The following is a 22,603-nucleotide window of genomic DNA, read 5'->3' on the forward strand; positions in this document are numbered from 1 at the left end:
ATTCTCTACTTTCTAATTCTGACTCATTTTTAGTTCATCACAATGTCACTCAACATTCAGGACACTTTGCAAAATTTATTAAATTTGGAATATTCAAAGGCTTACATTTTGTAGCTCTCTGAAAAACAAGTCACTGGCATTAAATTCTGCCTCCTTCTTTCATGAGAGTTACAATGCTTTGAAGAATGAAGTAGTTCCCCAGACTTGAGAGTTTTCATCACCTACATTAACACTTACAGGATGTTTTCTTACTAGAGATGGGTGTAGCAGCAGAGCTAAAAATAGGGAGGCCACATCCTGCACCTCAGCTGGTCATAGAAGCCATACGAGCTGTTAAATCTGTTTGAAAAATCCACAAAGTACTCTCAGCATAACTGCTTGAATACCACTAGGATGAATACTCAAACAAATACGTATTTACATAATAGCTGTGATGTTTTAACTTTTAGTAAACGCTGTGGGAAGTAAAACCCATACATTTGACTGACTGCAAAACCAGCCACAAATAACAGGAATGGGAAATACTTGTGAATACTTTTTTTTAAAGACTTCCATGCTGGTCTGTCTAGACAAATTGACTAAAAGTATTTATTACCCTCCTCTTCTGGAAGATAACACAAGCTTCAGAAGAGGGTCATGTGAGTTTTAGTCAGCACTTTAACGCACTCTAAACAAGAAATAATGTATTTAAATACTGTTTGTTTGGGTTTTTTTTTTTACTGTTTATACAAGCAATAGATTTCTGAAATATAATTGATCCTGATATCATCCCTGTCACTGCATTAAGAAAACAGAAATTATAAGCTTGGCTGTAAAAGTATGCAGCTAAGTTTCATCATCATAACATGCAATCTGCTGTATTATCTTAATAAAACTTGCTATGTAGTACTCTCTGCGGGGAGAACACTTTGCCAATGGTTATATTCACAGTTGCAAAGTAACTGTTTCCTCCATCGAAGCATGGGCAGCTTTCAGGCACGTGTATAGGATGTGCCTGAAAGGTGAAGGCAGGCAGGAATCTCTTTTCCTCCACACTTCCATGTGTGGGCCTGTTTGCTGGACAGCCTGCATGAGGCTGGGGCATGCTGCGCTGCGGGGCTTTTGCTGCTGCAGATCCTGTAAGAAATTTAGAAGAGGGGACTGGTTTCTCAAGCACATGAGTATTTTTTCTGTTGAAGGTTAAGGATTCGCTGTTGGCTACAGAACAAACACCTCTTCCCATAAGGCAGATAAAAAAATCTATGTGAAAACAATGGTATTATGTTAGTTTATGTGAAAAGTTTAGGAAACACGCATCTGGACCAATTAGAGGGATCTTCTCAGGCAATTTGGAACATCTGTGCAGGATGCCTCCATAATGGCAGTGCAGTAACGAGGATGCCATGGTAATTTTTTTATACATCTATATTACACATTGGCTCAGCTTGAGTTCTAGCGTGCTGCTGCCGTTGCCAAAGCCTGCGTGTCTTTGGCTTTGCATTCCCAGCATTGTCATTCCTGGTACGGTTCTGCTTTCCATGACAGGATTTCCTGGAAGAGTATCAAAGCCATCTCAGCTCTGATCATTTGTTTGGCAGAGAACTGGCTGCCAAAGTACCCACTCACTCTATCAGATTTCAATCACCCAGCGTACAATGTGTCACCAGCTTCTCCAGCTCTGTAATTGGGAGCTTGACATACGCAGCTTTTTGAAACCATGAAAGACATCACCACGCTATGAGCAAACAATATCAGCCCAGGAAAATCAAACAAACCAGAGAGTGGTTTCCAGGCTTCCAAATTTATTCCCATTTCCTATTCTTGACCAAGCAGTGACCAAGCATTTACTTGGTGACATTTTTTGCCACCACAAATTACTGTTTTGAACCGACTTTGTAAATTTAAACTCACTGCATTAAATGACAGACAAACCCAAGAGATATAAGTGGAAAATGCTCCTTATTTGGGAAAGTTGCAAAAGTAATCTTGATTCTTTTCTGGAGCTAGGAATACTTTTTCTGTGTCCCTGAGCATCCTTAATTGAACCTCCCTTAGCCTGAATGTAAGGTTATTTCCATGTCAGATTCATCTGAGACCAACAGGATTCCTCTCTATGGCTCTGTTTTGGCACAGCTGCTTCCTTTTATTTCCTATGTGTCTCGGTGTGGTATCGTGAACTGTGCTGGGGATCAATGCCACAAGCAGCCATATGTAGCTTCTCCTCACTGTAACATTCAATCTCAAAAACCAAAGGGTGGGAGGGCAAAACTTCAAGCTCATGGATGCAACATAAAGCAGAAGAACCTGACTCTGCTGAAGACATGGGTTGGTTGTTGTCTTGACAGAGTGTCTAAAATCTCTGCCTCAAAGCCTATGTTTCTGAAATGAACCATTTCGCAGAAAGCAGGTGATTGCAGCAGGTCTACATGAGGCACAGGTGTGTGGGTGTCACATGAGGGGTGAAGCTTGTGCAGGTGACACTAGTCATCCACCTGGGAGGTGGCTGTAAGACACTGAGTGCATTGGGTCTGGGATGTTGTTCCTGTACTGCCTCTAGGACGAGTGATCAAAATTCCTGCAAAACAGAGGCCCTTCCCAATGGTCCTGTGGAAAGTCAGGGACAGCTGACAGGGTGAGGGTTCTTCTTGAGGTGGTGATGATGCCCAGTGCATAAAGCCCCATCAGCTTTGCTTCCTGCTTTCTGCTGGTCCCTACTCCACTGCTAAGCCATCATCATTTTCCCCCAGCTGCCATCTGAGGATAAAGGCTCCTGAGGTGCATACAGGTTGCCTAGCAAAATGGAAATGCAGCAAGCAAAATCAGGATAGGAGCTATTTGAAGATAATTGGTGCCAGTTTACTACTAAAATCGGCCACAAGTGGAGAACAGAGAGGCTGATTAAAGAGGAATGGTTAAAGTGTAGGTAGAGACTGGATAATATTTGAGGTGGGAGCTGCTGTCTGTTTAGGTGTGTGACAAAGGTCTCCTTTAGTGAGCAAACTGCTTGTACGCTACTGTGTGTGCATTAGGTTGAAGCATTGCACAGTCCAATTGAAAAACACACCAGAGTCATGAGAGTTTTTCATTAACTGTTTTGCTGCTATTCAAACCAACCTTGGTGTGACGCAGAAGTCAGTTTCGGAAACTTTTAACCTTTTCCTCTTCTGCTGGTGCATTATTTTTAAAGCCCGATGCTACCCTCATACGCAAAATGTCTAGCTTGTAATGGTTTTTGTTCATATGTACAAACCCCAGTAAAAAAAGTTGAACACAATATACACACTGGGAAATATAATCCTAGAATATGTGTCAATAACATGATTGTTCTGTAAAATAATCCTGCCCACGTTTCCCTTCAGAGATCTCTTCCTCTTTATGCGAGTTGTGTCCATGTTGGAGACACTGGCTGTACGTGCTCGAGTCTCATTTTCTTCACAGCGGTCTGAGAAAGCAGTCAGGTCCATGTCCACATCCGTGTCGTGAAAGCAGCCATCAAAAGCCATTGCTTGCACTGCATCAATATACATTCCTGAAGCCTGGCAACAAAGAATAATTATTCTGTGTCTAGCAGGAGCCATTTTAGTAAAGTATATATAAATAAAACAGAAAATAAAGGAATCTTTCTCTTCAGTGTTGTTCCCTCTATGGAGAGTGCATGGAGAATAGGGCTACCTCACAGTATTGCTATCCGTGGGGCCCCGGCGCCTTGCGCGGGACATGAGCGAGGAAGGGGATACGTGCGATAAAACACGCTGGTCTGACTGATTATTGCCAGCTTCTGGCTGGCAATATGTGCCCCAGCGTCTGAAACAGAAAAATCAAACTCTGCCTCTCCTGTAGGTCTGCGTTGCTGGAGTTGTGGGAAATGACTTCAAACATTTCCATGAGTAGTTTTTTGATGGGATTATCAAACCATCTGAGCAACATATGCACTCTTTTTGTGTTTTTCCCCTTGTGATACACCAACAAATGAGTTTATATAGGGGAATATTCACAAAGCAAAGTTTTTAAGTGAGTGCTTCATAGAAAGCAAATGTTTAACTTGTGAACATGTCTGCTTCAGGCACATCTTTCTGAAAATGACCTTGTCATTCGTATGGTCTTGGGACAAAAAGGTATCATTAAACCCATCTTCGTAGTTGAAAATGGTGGAACAGGAGAAGGATAAATAGAGTCTGCTTCACAGGAAACAGGAGGTAATATTATATCAGTGCATTCTGAGGTATATTTCAGAGAGAGGAAAAAAACATTTACCAGTAGGGATTTGAGAACAGACTGAAGGTTTCCTTCCTTGGAGGGGGGGCAGGGGGGAAGATCAGGAGATGTACTCTCTAACCTCTGCCACAAGAAAAAGGAAAGAAAGCACAGACCTCAAGATCTCTGGGAGGATGATAACATTTCCTCCCTTCAGTCAGGTAAAGAAAAGTGAGATACAGAGTGGTGTCAGAGAGATGGTTACTGTACTGTTATCACAGTGGTGTATCAGGATTACTCTGTGGCTTCTGTGATGCTTTCTGAAGGCAACAAAACACAGAGGATTGTACCTTGCCCCTTTTTTTGAGTTGCTTTCTCTCTTCAATTGTGGTGAGATAGTTCACTGCTGCATATTCGATGACAGACAGGAAGACAAAAAGGAAGCTGATCCATAAGTACACATCCACAGCCTTTATGTAAGACACTTGAGGCATTGAGGCACTTACTCCTGTCATGATGGTTGACATTGTCAGCACTGTAGTTATACCTGCCGAAGAAAAAGGGGAGGTTATCATAATACTGGCCAGCTGGTTCTGTTTAGCTCATCATCATTGCTTGGACAGCACAGCTTTATGAGGGCATATGATTGACACTGCCTCTAACTTCATTGCACAGGCTCTGAAAAGTGGAGTGAACCATGAAGGACCTATCACATACAATACCAAAATCAGTAAATCATCTCTCTGCTCAGTGCGTGCAGTTAGAGCTGCAGCACACCAGATTCCAACAGTGGGGTCACAACACTGGTGATTCAGCAGCACAAGGAACCCATTTCTATGACAGCTTTAGGCACTGCTGTGGAGAAGTGAAAACAGGTTTGTGGTTTTCCCTCACTTGCCAGAGCCAGGGTCTCCACTACACACATTCTTGTCCTGGAGAATCACTAAAGAATCACCAGTTTCCCTCCCAACCCCTTCTCAAAATGTACTTCTTGAGAACATATATCAGCTTGTATGTCTCTCTCATAACTCCTTAGCTCTCTAAAAATGCACTAGCATCAAAATGCTATATCCATTGAAACTAAGAATCATACAATCATAGAATGGCATCGGCTGGAAGGGACCTCAGAGATCATCTAATCCAACCTCCCTGTCATGGGCAGGGACGCCCATGTGTTTACTTCAGTGTGTCCAGAATTTCACCATCATCTTTTCAATCTCTCCTCTAACATGCAGCTATTCATCTCATTTAATTTTGCTATATCTCAGGAAAAAAAAAAAAAAACACAACAAAAAACCCAAACCAAAACAAGAAAACACCAACACCCAACTCAGGCCTGCTTTTTAAAGAAATGAATGTAATGCTGAAAGTGAAGACATATCAGTAACATCTGTGACATGGCACTGGCTGATAACATGGCCTTTCCGCTGGGTCTCTCCGCCTTTCTCCAATTTTACGCTAGTTCAAGTCCACTGGAACATAGAAGCGTTTTCCCTTTCCCTCTCTGCAAGTTCCTTAAGTCAAACGATAGAGTTTGAAATATATCATATAAGAGGAAATTAATTTATTTAAAATATGTATACTCTAGGCTAGGGAGTTAAGCTTTTTAAACTTTGTTGTTAACATTGCCTATAAATTATGTATGCTTATGCTAATTAAATATGTGTTATTCATAGAACTCCTGATGCATAACCTTCTGCAGAAATCCATATATAAATTAAAGAACATGATCAGCAAAACTGTCTTGACAACATTACAAATGACCTACTGAGAATTACAACTTTATTTTTAAAGATGAAGTTAAGTTTCTTATAAATAAAAGGAATTGAAAGATGCATTAATAAAAATAGGTAGGAGGTACCATAATTTGGTTTTAGACTAACAAATAGATTTATGTCTCATGTAGTAATAGCTTTAGACTGTGCCAATAGAAAGGGATCTGAGGTAGCTACATTCCTCTTTTTTCTAGGTTGATATAGCTATAGATAAAAATTGAGGGCGCCCTCAGTGCATGCAAGTTTGTGTCTTAAACGAAGATCCTCAAATTTTCACTTCTGTAAGAAATATGGCAGCATACAGTTGGCTTCTGGAACTGGCATCACTGAGAAGAAAGAACAGGAGCTTCCTTACTAGTTCTTAAACTGACAGTTGCAGGACTCAGATGCATTATGACTACGTTAGATATCTTAACAAATTTCCATCAGATCTTCCCAGAGATGCTAATCTTTGAAAAAAGGTATTCGTTCCAAGGCCATCAGCATTAAATTCCCAATAAAGGCAGTCTTGAAGTGGTATCAACTGATTCATCACTGAGAAAAACAAAAACGTTATAAAAAAAACACTAATTAGTCTTTTTCTCCTGAGCTGTGGTGTTCAGAACGAAAACTGAGAGAAGAAAGATGCCCAGCTTACTCTTCGTCTTCGACCGCAGCCTTTGTGCCTTGCACGTGTAAGGCACCAAAGCAAACATTTCCAAAGTGCCTAAGAAGGAAAGGCTTTGCTACGTAGGACAAGTCAGGAAACTGTTTGCAAGTTGGTAGGAAGCTATCAAATGTTTCTAGAGAGAAAGCAGAGCTGCAAAGCTTTTAGATAGATTGTGCTATGCCTATTAAGTACCTCTCATGAACCACGGATTTGGGGAGGGATCTGACTGCCTGTTACTACCTGTTACTTTGCTGGAAAGAGGAGAGGAAAAAAACCAACCCAGTGTTTGCGGGGGGGGGGAGGGAAAGTAAAATTCTGTATAGGGAAATCTGCAGAATCATCCCTTTTTCCTTCTGTCGCGTGTGAGCTGTTTTTGTTTTCTAACATAGTAAAACCAGTCTGAACAAACATCCATTTCCAGATGTAGAGGTTGACTAAAGGAGTTTGTGGTAGCGACAACAGTGGCAATAATAGTGCTGTTCAGGCAATTACCTGATATACTTGCTCATGTCCTGCATATGTAGGAAACTAAGGCAACTTCAAAACCTCTCCCCTATCTATTCTATACTTCCCAAAAGAATATACATTAAAGCTTTACCTAGCGATACCCTGGCAGGAACGGCTCTTCTGTCAATCCAAAATGAAACCCAAGACAGCATCACCATCAGCATAGCTGGGAAATAGGATTGTAGCACAAAAAAGAAAATATGCCTCCGGAGTGCAAAGTTTATAAAAAGTCGATTGTACCAACCTATTGAAAAAAGAGAGAGGAACAGGTTGGGGGAGGAGAGGAGACAGCTGTGTTATTTGTGAGCTCTGTTCACTGGCCCCCTCCTTCCGGCAGGAATGGAGTATCTACATCAGCAATACTAAATGCCTAAGAAATATTGCCACCATCTTGGGTTTATACAGCGTTTTACAATCTGTCCATCGTACCTCATTCAAATACTGCTGCCTTGAGAGCGAAGCATCAGGACTGCATAAATAAAATACTATATTATAATTGACGTTAGGAAATAGGAAAAAAAAAAGTAAGTAGACTGCAAGTGAAACTGTCGGGAAATACAGACAGAATATTGTCCAGTCCAGCTAGGACGGCGAAGCCAACACCCTGCCTCCCCCAGAAAGCCGTCTGCCTTCTCTCCGGCTGCGAACACCCGGTGACAAGCAGCACTTGTTTTCCGACGTCGACTTTAGAGGAAAGGGTGCCATCTAGTGCATTTTGGGGCATGCTCTGTCTGTGCGGCAAAGCAATGTGTGCTGTATCTCCTGCGATGGGAGGGAAATCGGTTTATAGTGAGGTGAAACGAAGACAAAAGTGGCTGCCTGCACGGCATCTGCCTCTCCAGTACAAATAGAGACATCGATGAACCTGTGTTGGAGCAGTCATGCCATCGCAAAGAGAGACTTTATAAAAACAAATATCTCAACAATAACCCCGTCTAATATTAAACACGCTCTATGTGTTTCAGTTGTGGAGAAGGTTTTTGGTTTTAAAAATTATTATCTCAAAAATGGATTGACATTGTTGCTCCTTTGGAAGCCGGGCAACTCCAAAAGCCTAAATGCTACACATGTGTAGTTCACTGAGATTCACAGGCAAGGATATACGAAACCTAAAATGCATAAGGCTGCTTTGTGAGCAGCATTTTTGTCCATGTTTTGCCCAAGACTCTTCAGGGGGAGATGGCTCCCATTACAGTCATGCTGATTGTTCCCCACTGTTACTTACTTTGGGGGCAGGGTTTGTGTGTAATCATTTTCTTTCAATACGAAGCAAAATAAAAGAACAAGAGGAAGCGGAACCTCCTAACCGAACCAAAACTTCAAAGCCAAAGAAAAGTGTATGTCTACAAAGGGCAGTGTTCTAATTAACAGATATGGTACACTCATTATTCAGGTACTTCCCAGTGGTCCCTGTGACAAAAAAAAAATCTTTCCTTTCACCTTTACCCTGCTGAGTAAGCTCATCATCAAAACCTCTGCATGTAAGCATTAAGCAGTTACACTTTGCAAAGTCAAAGGTGCTGTGAAGGTGCTGCACAGGCCTGGCCTGGGTACAGGGGTGGTATGAGGTTGCACTGTTGTGCACAAGGCTGGATGAGAATAGCAGTGCAGAAAGAAGCCAGCTGAGTGCTCGGAACCCGGTTTCAACACACAGTGATAGCAGTCTGGTGGAAAACATCCCAGCCTCCTTCTTGCAACAAGGGCAAATTTGACGTAGCTCTCAGCAAGGCAAAGTTATGATAGTAAGGTATCACTTGCTCTCTTCTCACATGACAGTGGCTCTTGAAAGCTGGAGCTCTGTTCTTAGCTCATACACGAGCAAGAGATAAGGATGAAGAACCTGATCAAGCTGTGAATTCCTCGCTGCTTAGGCTGCATGATAATTTAAACTGGAATTTCTGCATTCAATATCAGCCACCGCAAACTTGAATGGCTCTTTATTAAATGCAAAAAGAAGCTATTCTGCAAATAGAATACAGTAAATAAATCAATTTTCAGCTTTTCTGTATGTCCTACAGACTTTTTTCCAAAGTGGTGTGCATTTCATCATATTAAATGGAATAATTTCTATTTTATTAATCTGCCTTGATATGAAGGGCAATATCCACACTGAGATGAATTTACTTTTACTGGAAAGTACAGTAGCAAGCATGCTGTTTTATCTGGTTGAAAACATATGGTTAGACTACTTACATAGAGAAGTATTTCAAAAATTATAATTGCATGTACAAATACAAAGAAAATAAAACCCACCTTGCGTGAAATCAAGACTATAATAAACGCTTAAAGCCTTGTGCAGTTTGCCAGAAAGTATAGTTCAAGATCTATAGGGAGAAATAAAAACCTGTCTGGGGCACATATCTGTATTTAAACAATGTAGCACTGACATAAAGGGATTTTTTCCTGCAACTTTATGTATAAACATGGAACATTAAGCAAACCATGAATTAGACCTCAATATGTTATAAATGCTCTCAGGCAGAAATCTTATAGTTAGTAGACTTTTAATGACATTTTACAGCTCCAAAAATGAGGAGATTCTAGACAATAAAACACACTGGGGTTCCTCTTGCTTGCTGTCTGGTACTTGACCATCTAGGGTTTGCATTTTCAAGCTTTTCTGTATAACCAGGACCCAAAGATTCCTGTAAACCCAATATTCCAGTGGCTTTCAGAGAAGCACTACAACTTTGTGAGAGCTCACAACAGCATATATTTGGTTCTTGTGCATTGTTTTTCATATTGTTTTTCTCAGATGTTAAGTTACAGGTTTTATTATGGCTACTTCTAATATCAAGAAAGCCTTACATTGGTAATGTAAAGAGAACTGAAGACCTAAGCTGACAGACCAGTGTGATTGACAGACCTCATTTTAACCGAGATCTCTCAGCAGTAACAGTCATTTATTAGCAACAAATTTAAATGTGAATGACATTCTCCACGATTGTCTTGTGCTTCTCTCTTGTAATGACAGGGGCTTACTATACCAGTACTGCTGTAAAACGCTAGTCCGCTGGAAGCACTGAATTCTTCGATGAAAAACTGGGAGAGGGAGATGTGCTCATCTGTGCTCAGGGACTTGTTTCCATGTTTCCAGTATAGCATCAGATCATCTTCATTGTATGCATCTACGAGAAAGTAAAAACTAAGTCACCATTTCTGATGGAATAATGCTTCTGTTTTCTTTTCTTAGGGATAGGAGACCACTCAAACAATTTGGGAAAACCCTCAAAAAATATTTTTGTCACATCAATTTGCCAGTTAGTTGAAATGGAAAAATTTGAAAAGACCATATTCCATCTTATTCCAAGTGGAACCCAGTCTTGTGCCCTGCCAGCAAACCTGACAGCTGGGGGACATGGGCATGCTCAGGGTCACAAGGCACATTGGATCAGGGCTCTGGAGCTGCCACACTGAGCAGACTGCCTGAACGCTGGGGATCTGTTCTCTTTTCCAAGACCAAACAACAAACCAGCATCCCAGTTTTACTCATAATCCAAATAAGAATAAATTTTGAGATATCAAAAGGCTCTGCAAAACAGAATTACCTTTTGTTGTCCAGCTCTACAGCTTACTACAGACAACTGAGTCTGTAGACAAGCACTCTTTTTAATTTTTCCATGAGGTCAAATATTTACATCTTATTTACTTTTAACTTGCACTTTTTTTCTCAGAAAAAAAACCACATGATTTTTGACAGAGGAAACATTTTTAGCTTTAGGCCTTGGAACATCAACCCAGTTGAAACAAAGCGGGTACATTGTGGTTTTTCTATCTTCCCAAAGCTCACTGAGTTCTGGAAAGATCCCAAACTGGCCACAGTTTACTATGCACAGGTTGAAGGGTTCGGGTCACACATCGAAATAAGTTAAAAAGGTATTATGAACAAGATGGAGTGCTGGTAAGAATACACATGTGAAGAACAGGTATGAATTAAACTTACAGCTTTCCAGTTCTAAAGAACAGTTCTGAGTGTCCAGAGGAAACCTACTGAAATCCATGAAACACATAGCAGAAACTGTTATTCTGCAGAAAGGAACAGAAAAACAGAAATTAAATGAAAAATTTCATACTCTCTTAGAGCTGTGCAGATATCTTCATGAGATCCCCAACCAATCAGCTGTTTAGAATCCTAATGATTGAGTTTTTCTGCTTTTTTTAGATGCTTCTAAAATTGCTTCAAGATAGGGAGATAAAACTAAACCAGTGAGAGAAACAGATTTTTTAAACATAAATAGTCTTTCTTATTTAGTACATTACCTTCAATTTTTAAACTGGCCTGATCTTCCATTAGCCTTTCACACATTTTGCTTTGAACAGTTATGAAGATTAACAAGGAGAGTACACATTTCTTGACTGGATTTCTCATAGACTGAGGTAGATAATAGTACAGATTAGAGGAAACATTATTCCAACTGCTACTTTCCCAGCTAGAATGGTTATAATATTTAATTGCATTAAAAGAAAAGCTGCAACTTCTGGAAGCCTACTCTCCTTCTCAACATCATGCAAATGCCTTGACATTGTAATCAATAATAAAAAAAATACCCTAGAGGCAGCAATTTAAATATAGTAAATATTGCCAAATTTCCCTTTCTTGTCACAGGTTGCATGTCATTTGATATTTTCATCTGATTTTTTTAGTTTTCTCCAAACTGAATCCTACAAGGAGTTAAGTGATAAGGGATATACTTGGTATATAAGTGATCTTTGAAAACTTGTGATTGGTGATCACACTGTAGCTGAATTTCTACAAGTGTAAGATTTTACCAGCTCGAAGTGAGATCATAAGAGTGGTACATCTTTAAAATCATGCATAAGACTTCCTACTATGGATGTTGTTCTGTCTTTTAGCTGTTGACTAAAGCATCAGGGGAACAACAAGAAAATGTTGATTAAAAAAAAAAATAATACTATTTTAGTAACACATCTAGATTTCTGTTCCACTTTGCTTCAGTAAAATCCTGGATGCTAGGCACTGAAGAAAAGCTGTGGAATGTGCACATTTCTTGCAAATAAGTATCTGGAATATAACCTACCAACTGCACGTAAAACTGGCAATACAAAAACGATGTTTAATGAGCATCTGACTCTTTAGGAACATATGCATTAACACCACTCAGGCTAGAAACACATTGTATCACCTTAATCATTGTCCTGGTTTCAGCTGGGACAGAGTTAGTTCTTCTTTCTTAAAAGCTTTGTTCACCAGCCTTTAGGTCACCCTTTCTCTGCCTCTCAGTTTGATAAGAACTAATAGAGAAGGAAAGGAAGAGGACTGGGTATTTGTCCTTTCTACTTATGTCCAGGAAGAAATCCACAGGTTTGGCAGTAACTTTTGAGGCTTTGCTATTCACTGGCACAGGAGGGTGAGGCTGGCTGTGAGCTCACCTGTCAGAGCAGAGTCATCACTCAGCACACACCAGCTGGTAATAGTGTTAGGGTTAGCGCAAGGTTAGGGAAGGAGAACTGTGGGAGCAGAGAGGAAGAGAGCAAGGAAGAAAAGTAGAGCACCAGCTTGGCAATGTGATGCAGGACACAGGGCAAATGCTCCCATCATGGAGGGGATTCCGAGCAATGTGCAAACCTACCAAATGGATTCACATTGTGTCTGTCCGTCAGGTCTACTTCCTGCTTTTCCTTCCCTCCCATCTCACTTTTTCCTTTCTCTCCATTTCTGTCCTTCCCATCACATGCTCTCTTTGGTTTCTAACCATTTGTGCAGTTTCTTGCTATTAATCTTTATGACACTTTACCCTTCCAGCAAGCTGACAGGATGTTTGCCCATCTTATGTCTCTTTGCCACTCTTCCTTCCTCAGCAGAATCTACGTCATACCCCTCACATGGAAAGCCACGGCTGTAAGCCTTAGCGTAGTAGTGTAGTTCCTCTGATCCCTCTCTCTCATGAAGCATGGAAATAAAATGCATACTTCGCCTCATTGTTTCTTACTGGTTAGTGTGATTCTTGAACATGCACTAGTTTAAAGTGGTGTACAGCTGTTGTCGTGAGGGTTTCTGCATGTCTTCATGAGAAGGCAGATAAATTCGTTGCTTGTTGGAACTATTATTACATAGCCAAAATCTGAAGTGCTTGCATAAATCTTCAAACTACCCAGATTAGATGATATCACCTCTGTGCACAGGTCTAATTAGTAACAAACTGGAGAACTGTGATTTCTGCCTGCACAAGCCTCAGGGCCTTTACCCTAGGGGAAAAATTCCTCCTTAAAAGCTATTTCTGCCACATCATCCAAATCTACTTCTGAAAGAAAAGCAGTAATGTAGATAGAAGGGAGATACATTTAATGACCTTGCTTGCTGTTCCAGTCCTGGAATTCCTGTTTCATTTTCCAGTTCCTTGTAGTCACACAACATGTCTGTCTAACGTTGCTGGTATCAGCACCAATAATCTGGTCTCCATGCCTATCTGGAGCCCAAATTAATATAAATGGCATGTTTACAGGTATCCCAGGGTGAAAATAGCTGAGACAGTTTTAAAAGACTCAGGGGAAAAAAAAACACATTAGTTCATTGCTAATAATTTTGGGCTTTACTGTACTCAACAGTAAAACTACTGCAATATTGCTAAAACCACTGGCAATGAATTAACACTTGATAAACTTCAGCGCTATTAACAACATGAAAAAACTGCCATTATCCTGTGGCAGGAAACAATATGTCAATGATAGAAAACAGAATGATAGATCTATATGCTATCAATCCTAAATTTGTTTTCCTACTGGTACACTGGTCACCAGTTCCCATTATCTGATGCCAGGAGATTAATGCCAGTCCAGTATCAGAATCTTAACTGCAAGTATTTCCAGTAATTTCTCACTGTACAGACTTTTGGTCCACAATTGCAGTCTTGCATTTTCTTATAAAAGGGTCTTGTTCTTACCGTAGACTGAAGAGTACATTGCCATCAGGGTATACTCGGAGCATGACGTTTTCCACAGTTGTATCATGGATGAAAGATCTTTTGGAGTGTACAAAAAATACATCAGGTACCCAGATCTTTTTTATCAGTCTTCCATCAAAAGTCATACTTTTGTTTTTGTTACTACGAAACGAAAGTCTTTCATCCTTCCAGTAATGTCTGAGATATAAAGTCATTGTGAAGTCCTTTGTTTAATTAAAAATAAAAGAAGACAATGCTTGTTTTATTCACATACAATAGAAAACAGTACAAAGTAATAAACTTATGCAAAGGATCAATTTCTTCTCTGGACATCATCTGGAGCACCCTCAATGAGAGGAATCAAATGCCACTCTATGAGTTTAAATATATACTGGCTGTTTGCCTTGTCACTGGTGTCTGAGTCTGAGGTTCTCACATCATTTATACTTAAATAAAACTTTTACAGATTTCAGTGGTCTGCTGGATTGGGCCATCAGTGAAATGAAAAAGAAACTTTAAAACCAACCAGAGGCAAATGGAAAGGGGTTTCCTTTGGAAATCTTCACAAGCTTTTTCCAGAATGAACCGTGGTTCCTTTACAAAGGGATTAATTTGAGTTCTTCATGAGCATTCGGTCAATTTGTAAAATCCATTAATCTGTATATTTTGTACAAATATTGCAGAGGGGTTTTAGATTAGTACGTTTATGAATTATACGCACCATAAAGAAACAATAATATTAATTTCATAAGAGTCAACAATTAAATTTTATAAGATTTCAATTTTTTTTAAATATGAAGGATTGCTACAAATATTTTATCATGCTATTTAGAGAAATAACATGACTGCAAATATATATGTGGAAAGAGATGGAGAAGATACAGCAAATTCAGTCTGAGCTTCTGCACTATATAACTGACACCTATATAACTCTTGCATTATTAGGCAGATATCATTTATCTCATTAGAAAAATTACTTCTGATAAGAACACTGGGAAGATATTTATATCTTCCCCTGTAATATGATTTTACGTCTCTGAAACATGATTTTATGATCTGGGTATGTTTGCAAAGGAACGCAGGGGTTCATACTGACAGATCCCATTGCAAACTCAGCACTTATGACTAGAGTTACACTCACTGTGAAAAGATATCGTAAATGAGATGTCTTTGCAAAGTTAACGTGCACTGCTGTTCTAGGACAGAGCAACTTGGCTCTGATGTCTCGGTGGCAATATTAGTGACAATTTTGGCTGAGGCATAAACCACCTGCATTCCAGTGCTACAGGTCCTGATTGCAGTGAGGGTGTCTCCTTCCTAGGACCATTCCTGGAACTGATTTTCCATTTGTTATGACCGCAGCTCCACCCATGCCAGAAAGCATGGGAATACTCAGATCTGCATAAGCAAAGGAAGCAAAGGACATGAAGCCTCATCATCTAATGTGCAGACCACTAAGAGCTCATGTGGAAGCCCATGGGGCTTACTGAATGGTTGGCATTTTCAAATCAGAGCCCTATCCCCTCTGATCTACTCCTCTTGCCCAGGGAGAGATTCAACATGTGTTCTTATATAACACTTACTAGTTTAAATGAGAATGACTTGTGTGCTTCAAGGCAAGGTTGTGCTCTTTAAGAGTTTGCTTTCTTTAACTGTATTGTTCTATATCATCCAGCTGGATGTTTCTGAGACCCTGAATTTTGGCTGAAATTCTTTAGTCCAGTTCTACTAACCAACTTACCATGTCAACTTCAGATATGCTGTCAATGCTTTCTACCTGCACATCAATGCCCACGGGTATTGGCGACCCTTCAATGTAACAGAATGAAAGAGTGATGAGGAGGAGCATAAATCCACATTTTTAAAGGAAGGGCTGTGTATTAGCAACATACAGAGAGCACCCCATCCCAGCATTTACTATTGTCTGTCTACTTTAGTACACGGAATGAGAAAGTCCTTGGCAACAAAGTAAAACTTGATGCTGAACAGTTGTAAAAATAAGTACAAAATCTTCAGTGATGTGTTTGCAGCCAGACTAGATGTTTTTGTCATTGCAGTTTGGACAGCAGTGACAGCTTCCTTGTGGTGCCGAAGCTATTGGGCTGCTTGGAGTGCTATTTAGAACTGTCATAGGGAAAAGCTGAGTAAATATATCAAATACATCAAAGATTGCAGAGCTTACTTACCAGCTCCAATGCTTATGCCCACACTTATAAACAAAATATCTATTACGCCTCCTAATTACCTTTAGTTACTTAACTATTTAGTGTTTGGCATAGGTATTTGTGAAAAAGGATTGCTTGCTCACTGCCTCATAAGGGAAAAGATGTACACATACTAAGCATGTTCTGTGACGGAGTGTTGTGTATTACTGAGTACGTAGCTTATTATCAAGTACAATACATACCAAACTGCACCAAGTGCCTTTGTTTCACATACTACCCCACTATCTTGTGCCACTGAAAAGAGCTGTGATTTTATAACACAGTTTGATTTGAATGTACAAATTGAAAAAACATATTTGCATTTTTTTACAATAAAGTGGTTAAAAATCAATTAAAAATTACAGCAAAATATAAAATTATTTCCAGTCTCTTCAGTGTACAGTATCTAGAATGAAGGACCTAGTTCTACATGGGTTTTGTAACTGTGTAATTTTCAGCAACCAAGTCATTCCACTAAAGCAATTGACTAATCACTTCCTTACGGAGGAAGGAGAGGAGAAGATGTGTGCATATATGTGTATACACCACCCTCCCGGAAGAATATCCTGCATTTGGCATGAAAATCAATAGTAATTATTGTACATGCGATTCCAATTGCATTTGTTAAAAATAGTCAGTTAAAATATTTTTACAGTACAAATTTAAAATAACCCAGTACAAACCATAAGTACAAGGAAGTCTGAACAGCAGGAGACAGCAACATCTTTTTCAATTTGTCTTTTTCTTGTCTTTTCCTTTTATCAGTGTCAAACCAAAATCGTCCACAAATATCACTTTCCTGATAACCAGCCACAATACTGTGTCTCTTTTTGGAATTATCCTTAAAATAGCAGCCCTCGAGGATTACACAGCTGCCTCCAGTTCTTGCCAGTAGAGATCTTGAACTATTTTTGAGGTATTTTAAAATCTGACTCTGTAATCTCTTGATTTGACTTGTATTTTTTAATGGAGGGTTTGACCCTGCACAGAACAGATGAGGACGGTAAAGCAAGGTAAAATGTGTTCAGAGTTAGCAGGGCACACAGGAGCATGTTTCAGCACTGACTAGAGCTGTGCTGTCTGGCTTGGAAATCACGTCGCCCTCTGACAGGAATGCATTGCTCAATCTGTTGGTCAAAGCTCAAAACAAAATTCAGGACTCCAGACAGCAAAGTGCAGTCAATTAGTTTATTAGTAAACCACTAGACAGCACTTGGGAAAATGCTGCTTCTTTTGGAGATTAGAAGAAGCAGGAGACACCTGCCCTTGAGGCTGATATACAAGAGCATTAATGTATATATCCAACCTGGCTTCTTCACACAAATCCATAAAAATGTTTATGCCTCTTCTAAACCAGTTTTGACCACTTCTTGTCTTTGTTTTGACCACACCACACAAGCAGTTTACTTTATGCTAAATACTGGCTTGTACCAAGTGCTGGTACAAAAATGCCTGCTTGTGATCTGAGTGGAGTCATCCTGTCAAGTATTCCATGCAAATCTGAACTCAAGGCAGGTTTTGCCTAAATAGAGGTCAATGTGGGATTTATATATGATGTGAACATCATTCACAAGTGGCGTTCATGCACCATTTAAATGCAAACACTGCAGAAAGAAGAGGTGTTGTTTATCAAGCTCCTCATTTGCATGATGAACAGGACAAGCCTGCGTCGCAGAGCTGGCACCTGAGCTAGCTGTGCACGAGGCAGGGTGGCTCAGGGAGCAGGCTAGCTGTAGGGGGACAATGCTGCAGCCCACGAGCATGATCAGCACTAAAGCTGATGACAACCCAGAAAGCCAACCATATCCTGGGCTGCATCAAAAGAAGCAAGGCCAGCAAGTCAAAAGAAGGGATTCTGCCCCTCTACTCTGCTCCTGTGAGACCCCACCTGGACTACTGCGTTGAGCTCTGGGGCTCCCAACATAAGAAGGACATGGAGCTGTTGGAGCAGACCCAAGGGGGGGCCACAAAGATGATCCAAGAGCTGGAACACTTCTGCCATGAAGACAGGCTGAGACAGTTGGGGTTGTTCAGCCTGGAGAAGAGAAGGCTCCAGGGTGATCTTATAGCAGCCTTCCAGTACCTAAAGGGGGCCTACAGGAAAGCTGGAGAGGGACTTTTTACAAGGGCATACAGTGATAAGACAAGAGGCAATGGCTTTAAACTGAAAGAGGGTAGATTTTGATTAGATATAACGAAGAAGTTCTTCACTCTCAGGGTGGTGAGGCACTGGAACAGTTTGCCCAGAGAAGTTCTGGCTGCCCCATCCCTGGAAGTGTTCAAGTCCAGGTTGGATAAGGCTTTGAGCACCCTGATCTAGTGACCCCTGTCAAGAGGGTTGGAACTAGATGATCTTTAAGGTCCCTTCCAATCCAAACCATTCTGTGATGATTCTGCCAACAGCAGTGAGGATAGAAATCTGGCCTCATCACCATTGGCTCCATTTAAAGTCCATGCACGGTAACAGGCACTTTCCAGATTTCTAATTGGGGTGAGGTGGCTCATGCCTTGGAAATGCCAGCTGGTTACCAGGGTTGCTTAGAGTGACTGCAAATAGGCAGATGAACTGTGTATTATCTAACCTTACCCACCACAAAGTTTCAACTTCTCTGTGTTGTAGGTGGGTCCAAATTGTTACTCTGGGACTATGGCAGAGGCACATGGTAGGATATACTGGAAGTGCTCATATCTGAGCATATGTTTGATCTTAACTGGTATTACTAAAACTCTGGGGGATGATTTGCATGTTAAAAACAGTGGGTTTAGTCCTATTTATGTAGAATTATGGGGGTGGAAGGGGAGGAGAGGGGAGCAGCTTTTCATATAAAACAACAGCGTTACCAGTTTCTGAGTCAAGGGCAAGTCTAAAGTAAATAAATTTGAATGTCAACCATCAACATTCTTCAAACAGGCAAGGAGCCACCCACAAATCATATCACAGAATAGCACAACTGGCTTTCTAAGTTCACTATATCGTGTGTAATGAGGAAAAGGTTTTTCTTAGGGACAGCTGCTCAAAGTGTGATGATGGCTATCCTAATACTTTCTTGGGATTTGCAAAAATTACAAACAATTTTCTACCCCAACTAGCACTATTCCATCGTGGGCACAATTTCATCCCATTATTCACCTCATCTGAGCAGATATAAATGAACAGATCACAGAACTAGAAACTAGTGGCAGCCTATGGTTGTGTTGGCTACATGCACACAAAATGAAGTGCCAGTTATGTATAAATACACACTGAGGCACTCCATTCTCTGAAAGGACAGCTTGCACTAAGTTTGGAACTGTTATAAAACCAAGTCAGTGGGGGCATTGAATAGCATAAAAGAGCTCAAAAGCTATGGCCAGGAGAAACACAGTGGATGGTTCTAAAGTGAATTAAATAAAAAGGGAACCGTTAAAATGAAATTTGTTCCTGATTAGGTAGAGATGCTAGAACTGTGAAACGGACTCCTTAAAAGAGATTCCTGTTCTCTATCTGGTGAAAGGCCAAAGATCATACTCATGCTGCTTAATGAGAAAACACTGTTCAGTCGAGCATTCATCACAGACAATTATTAAACTACATCCTCTGACCCCAGCCCTGACTTATTATTGACAGATCATAGCAGCTGCGAATATTTTCTTCCTATTCTGACTCTACTTTGGCAACAAATGTAAGTAGGGGATAAAGACACTAAACACTGACCCCTGTGTCTGCACCACAGCTTTCTCCCCAGTATATTGAGAATTTCAATCTCTGGCTGACCATCAGGCAACAACATCAAATTCACTTTGAAAAAAAGTAACCATAGCAAAGCTGTGTTTTTTATTTCCCAGTACGACAAAACTGGGGATGGCAGAGAGGATTTTGTTATTAAATTGAGCAGCTTCAGTTGCTTCTGGAGCATTGCTACAAATCATTATTTTAGAGGGATTAGTGATTTTCACAATGGAGGCTCCACAGATTTTCAAGATAATTACTCCTCAGCAGAAAAAATAGAATTGTTTTCAGATGGATTTATCTTCACATAAGCCGTTTCCAGTCTTTTATTTTAAAGGTTTAAACATAGCAAATGAATTCCTTGATGAATATGAATTTTTTTTAATAGATATTACAGCAGGCAAACTCTGTAATACCCTTTTTAGAAGAGATGTTACATAAAAAGGATAACCTTTTAGCATTTTAGAATCAATTTCTACAGTAATAATTAGTGAATTCTATAGTATTTTTGTAATAGTCAGACCTTTGAACATGCAGCAGATTGCACCTGAAATTCCCTAAGATAAATGTAGAATTTAGAAAAAACAGCCACTGTATCCCAGTTGACTTTGTAACAGTGTATGCTGGAAAAAAGCTAGGTCTACAGAAAGCTCCCAGTAGTAGACAGAGACCAGGGGAGGATTAAGGTCTATAGGAATACTTTCTTCTAAAAAAGTCTTCTGGGCCTGTAGAGGAAGAAAATCAGACAGAAATACAAACAAGCCCCAGGGAAGTGAAGCTGTGTGGATGTATTCACTTTCCTCTGGCTATAAGTGAAACAGGAGAATTACTGGCAATGGTATTTTCTTATTGTTACTGTATTTTTTCTTTCTTATTTAGGTGTGAAATGAAGGTGGGCTTTTAACAGCAGTAGCCAACTCTTGGAATGGAAGAATTAGCAATGTAAGAGAAAAAAATTCAGGAAAAGGAACCTATTAGAGGTCTCGCAAATTACCAAAATATTTCCCTCCTGTTCTGGACCCCAGCTATTCCTTCCAGTAACACATCAGAAAAAGCTATACCACTTTTATCAGAATGAGTCTTCACCACAGTGAGAGATATTTCTGACCTTTCAGAGAGGACTGCGGTGCAGAAAAGAAAACTTGGTTGCAAAGAGCTATTGGAATTGCAGCATTTGTTGAACATTCATTGGGCCCTATTTTCTTTCCTTTTTTCCCCCTTTTACCTTCAGATTTATTTAAATGTTACTAATTTAGCTTGTGGAGGGAGGCAGCATAAGGAGGAGTGAGCTAATGGGATCTCCAATCCTCTGAAAATCTGGAATTAAGATTATGCTTAATTGCAGATTGAGATGTAAACTGTCTAGAAAGACTGTTACCTCTTGACCAGCTAAACACTACTAAATTCTTTTCCACAATTTATAGTACTTGCTAATGTTATTATTCTCTATATTGGTTGACAAAGCAAAGAGACACAATTTTAAACTTCTTTAACTAACACACTCTTAGTATAGGAAATGACAGGTCCTTAAGACACAATGTAAAAGAAAAATAAAGTTGTCATACTTCAATATATGTACAGAGAGAACTTGCATGTACACAGTGACAATGATCATGTGGTTCCATAATCTTTAGATTACAAAATAGTTCAGAGAGTGCATGAAAGGATTTTACTGTCAGGAAAACCAAGGCACAGAGGAATAAAAGAATGACCTCCTCTATATGCCAGTCTAAGATTTTTTTTTAATGGCAATGTTAATTTTTAGTAAGTAGAGACAGAAGTCAGGAAACCAAGAGCTCACACCAATTACTTCTGCCATTATTTTGAAAGAAGACAATTCAGAAAAAAATAGGATATAGATAAATACATGTATAGTAGAAAAGAAAGTAACTTTGAAGGATTTCTAAGGATTCACTCTAACACCTCTCTCAATGTACCCAGTTTTGGCTGCTGAGGCAGCCAGCATCGCTGTCCTCAGATCTGAGCTCCTTGAAGTCTCTGTTCATTGTCTGATACTGGCCTGTGCTCACCCTTTCTCACTGAGTTGAAAACATGAGGATGACCATTCCAAGAAGTGCTGGCAACATAATTTAATTTCTTACTTTTTCTCCAGTCCAAACTTCAGCTATCTTCTCACAGATTACCGCTTTAGTGGGCTACTGAAAAATCAGTCAAAGTACTTTAGGCCATAGTAGTACAAAGATACATAAGTCATGAAAAGATCTGAATCTGAGTCTACTGACAGTCTTTTGTTTTCTGTGGTAGGACCTATGCAGACAGATAGCCTTATCAGAACTGGCAAGCATTACTATACTGTTGCAGGACACCTAACATATCCATCTGCTGGCTTTTATTAGGGCTTCTGGAAGCAGCAAGGACTAAACATAATTCCTACAGTGTTCACTGATGCAGTTGGTAATGCTGTTTGAGCAAAGGAAATATCTGTGCTCCTAGTTCAATGTCTAATGGAATTACTCAAATCACTATCCTGGTCCACATCTGTTTGCATCAGTGGGGGTCCATCTATTGGAGACTTCCAAACAAAAGAAGATCATGACATTACATAGAAGGCAACAACAACAACAACTAATCCAGGAAAGAAAAAAACACCAACCCCCACCCCCAAAAACCCTAGAGCCTGGCTTAGGAAATAAGTGCAATGTAATAATGTAAGTTTAGTTTTT

The 22,603-nt window shown here is 40.0% G+C and overlaps 1 protein-coding gene across 1 annotated transcript in view; it reads right to left on the reverse strand.

Annotated features, from left to right (window-relative positions):
* Nucleotides 1-3,215: 3,215 nt before the first annotated feature.
* GABRR3 (gamma-aminobutyric acid type A receptor subunit rho3) overlaps nt 3,216-22,603 on the reverse strand; it is a 29,979-nt gene continuing 10,591 nt past the window's right edge. Inside the window, exons 3-9 of the mRNA XM_009988808.1 lie at nt 15,748-15,815; nt 14,007-14,230; nt 11,048-11,130; nt 10,092-10,232; nt 7,196-7,348; nt 4,524-4,720; nt 3,216-3,515 (exon numbers count right to left, since the gene is read on the reverse strand). Coding sequence (XP_009987110.1) covers nt 3,216-3,515; nt 4,524-4,720; nt 7,196-7,348; nt 10,092-10,232; nt 11,048-11,130; nt 14,007-14,230; nt 15,748-15,815 — 1,166 coding nt within the window. The remainder of the gene's footprint in view (nt 3,516-4,523; nt 4,721-7,195; nt 7,349-10,091; nt 10,233-11,047; nt 11,131-14,006; nt 14,231-15,747; nt 15,816-22,603) is intronic.

The sequence above is a fragment of the Tauraco erythrolophus genome, chromosome 1 (genome assembly GCF_009769465.1).
Source record: "Tauraco erythrolophus isolate bTauEry1 chromosome 1, bTauEry1.pri, whole genome shotgun sequence".
NCBI lineage: Eukaryota > Metazoa > Chordata > Aves > Musophagiformes > Musophagidae > Tauraco > Tauraco erythrolophus.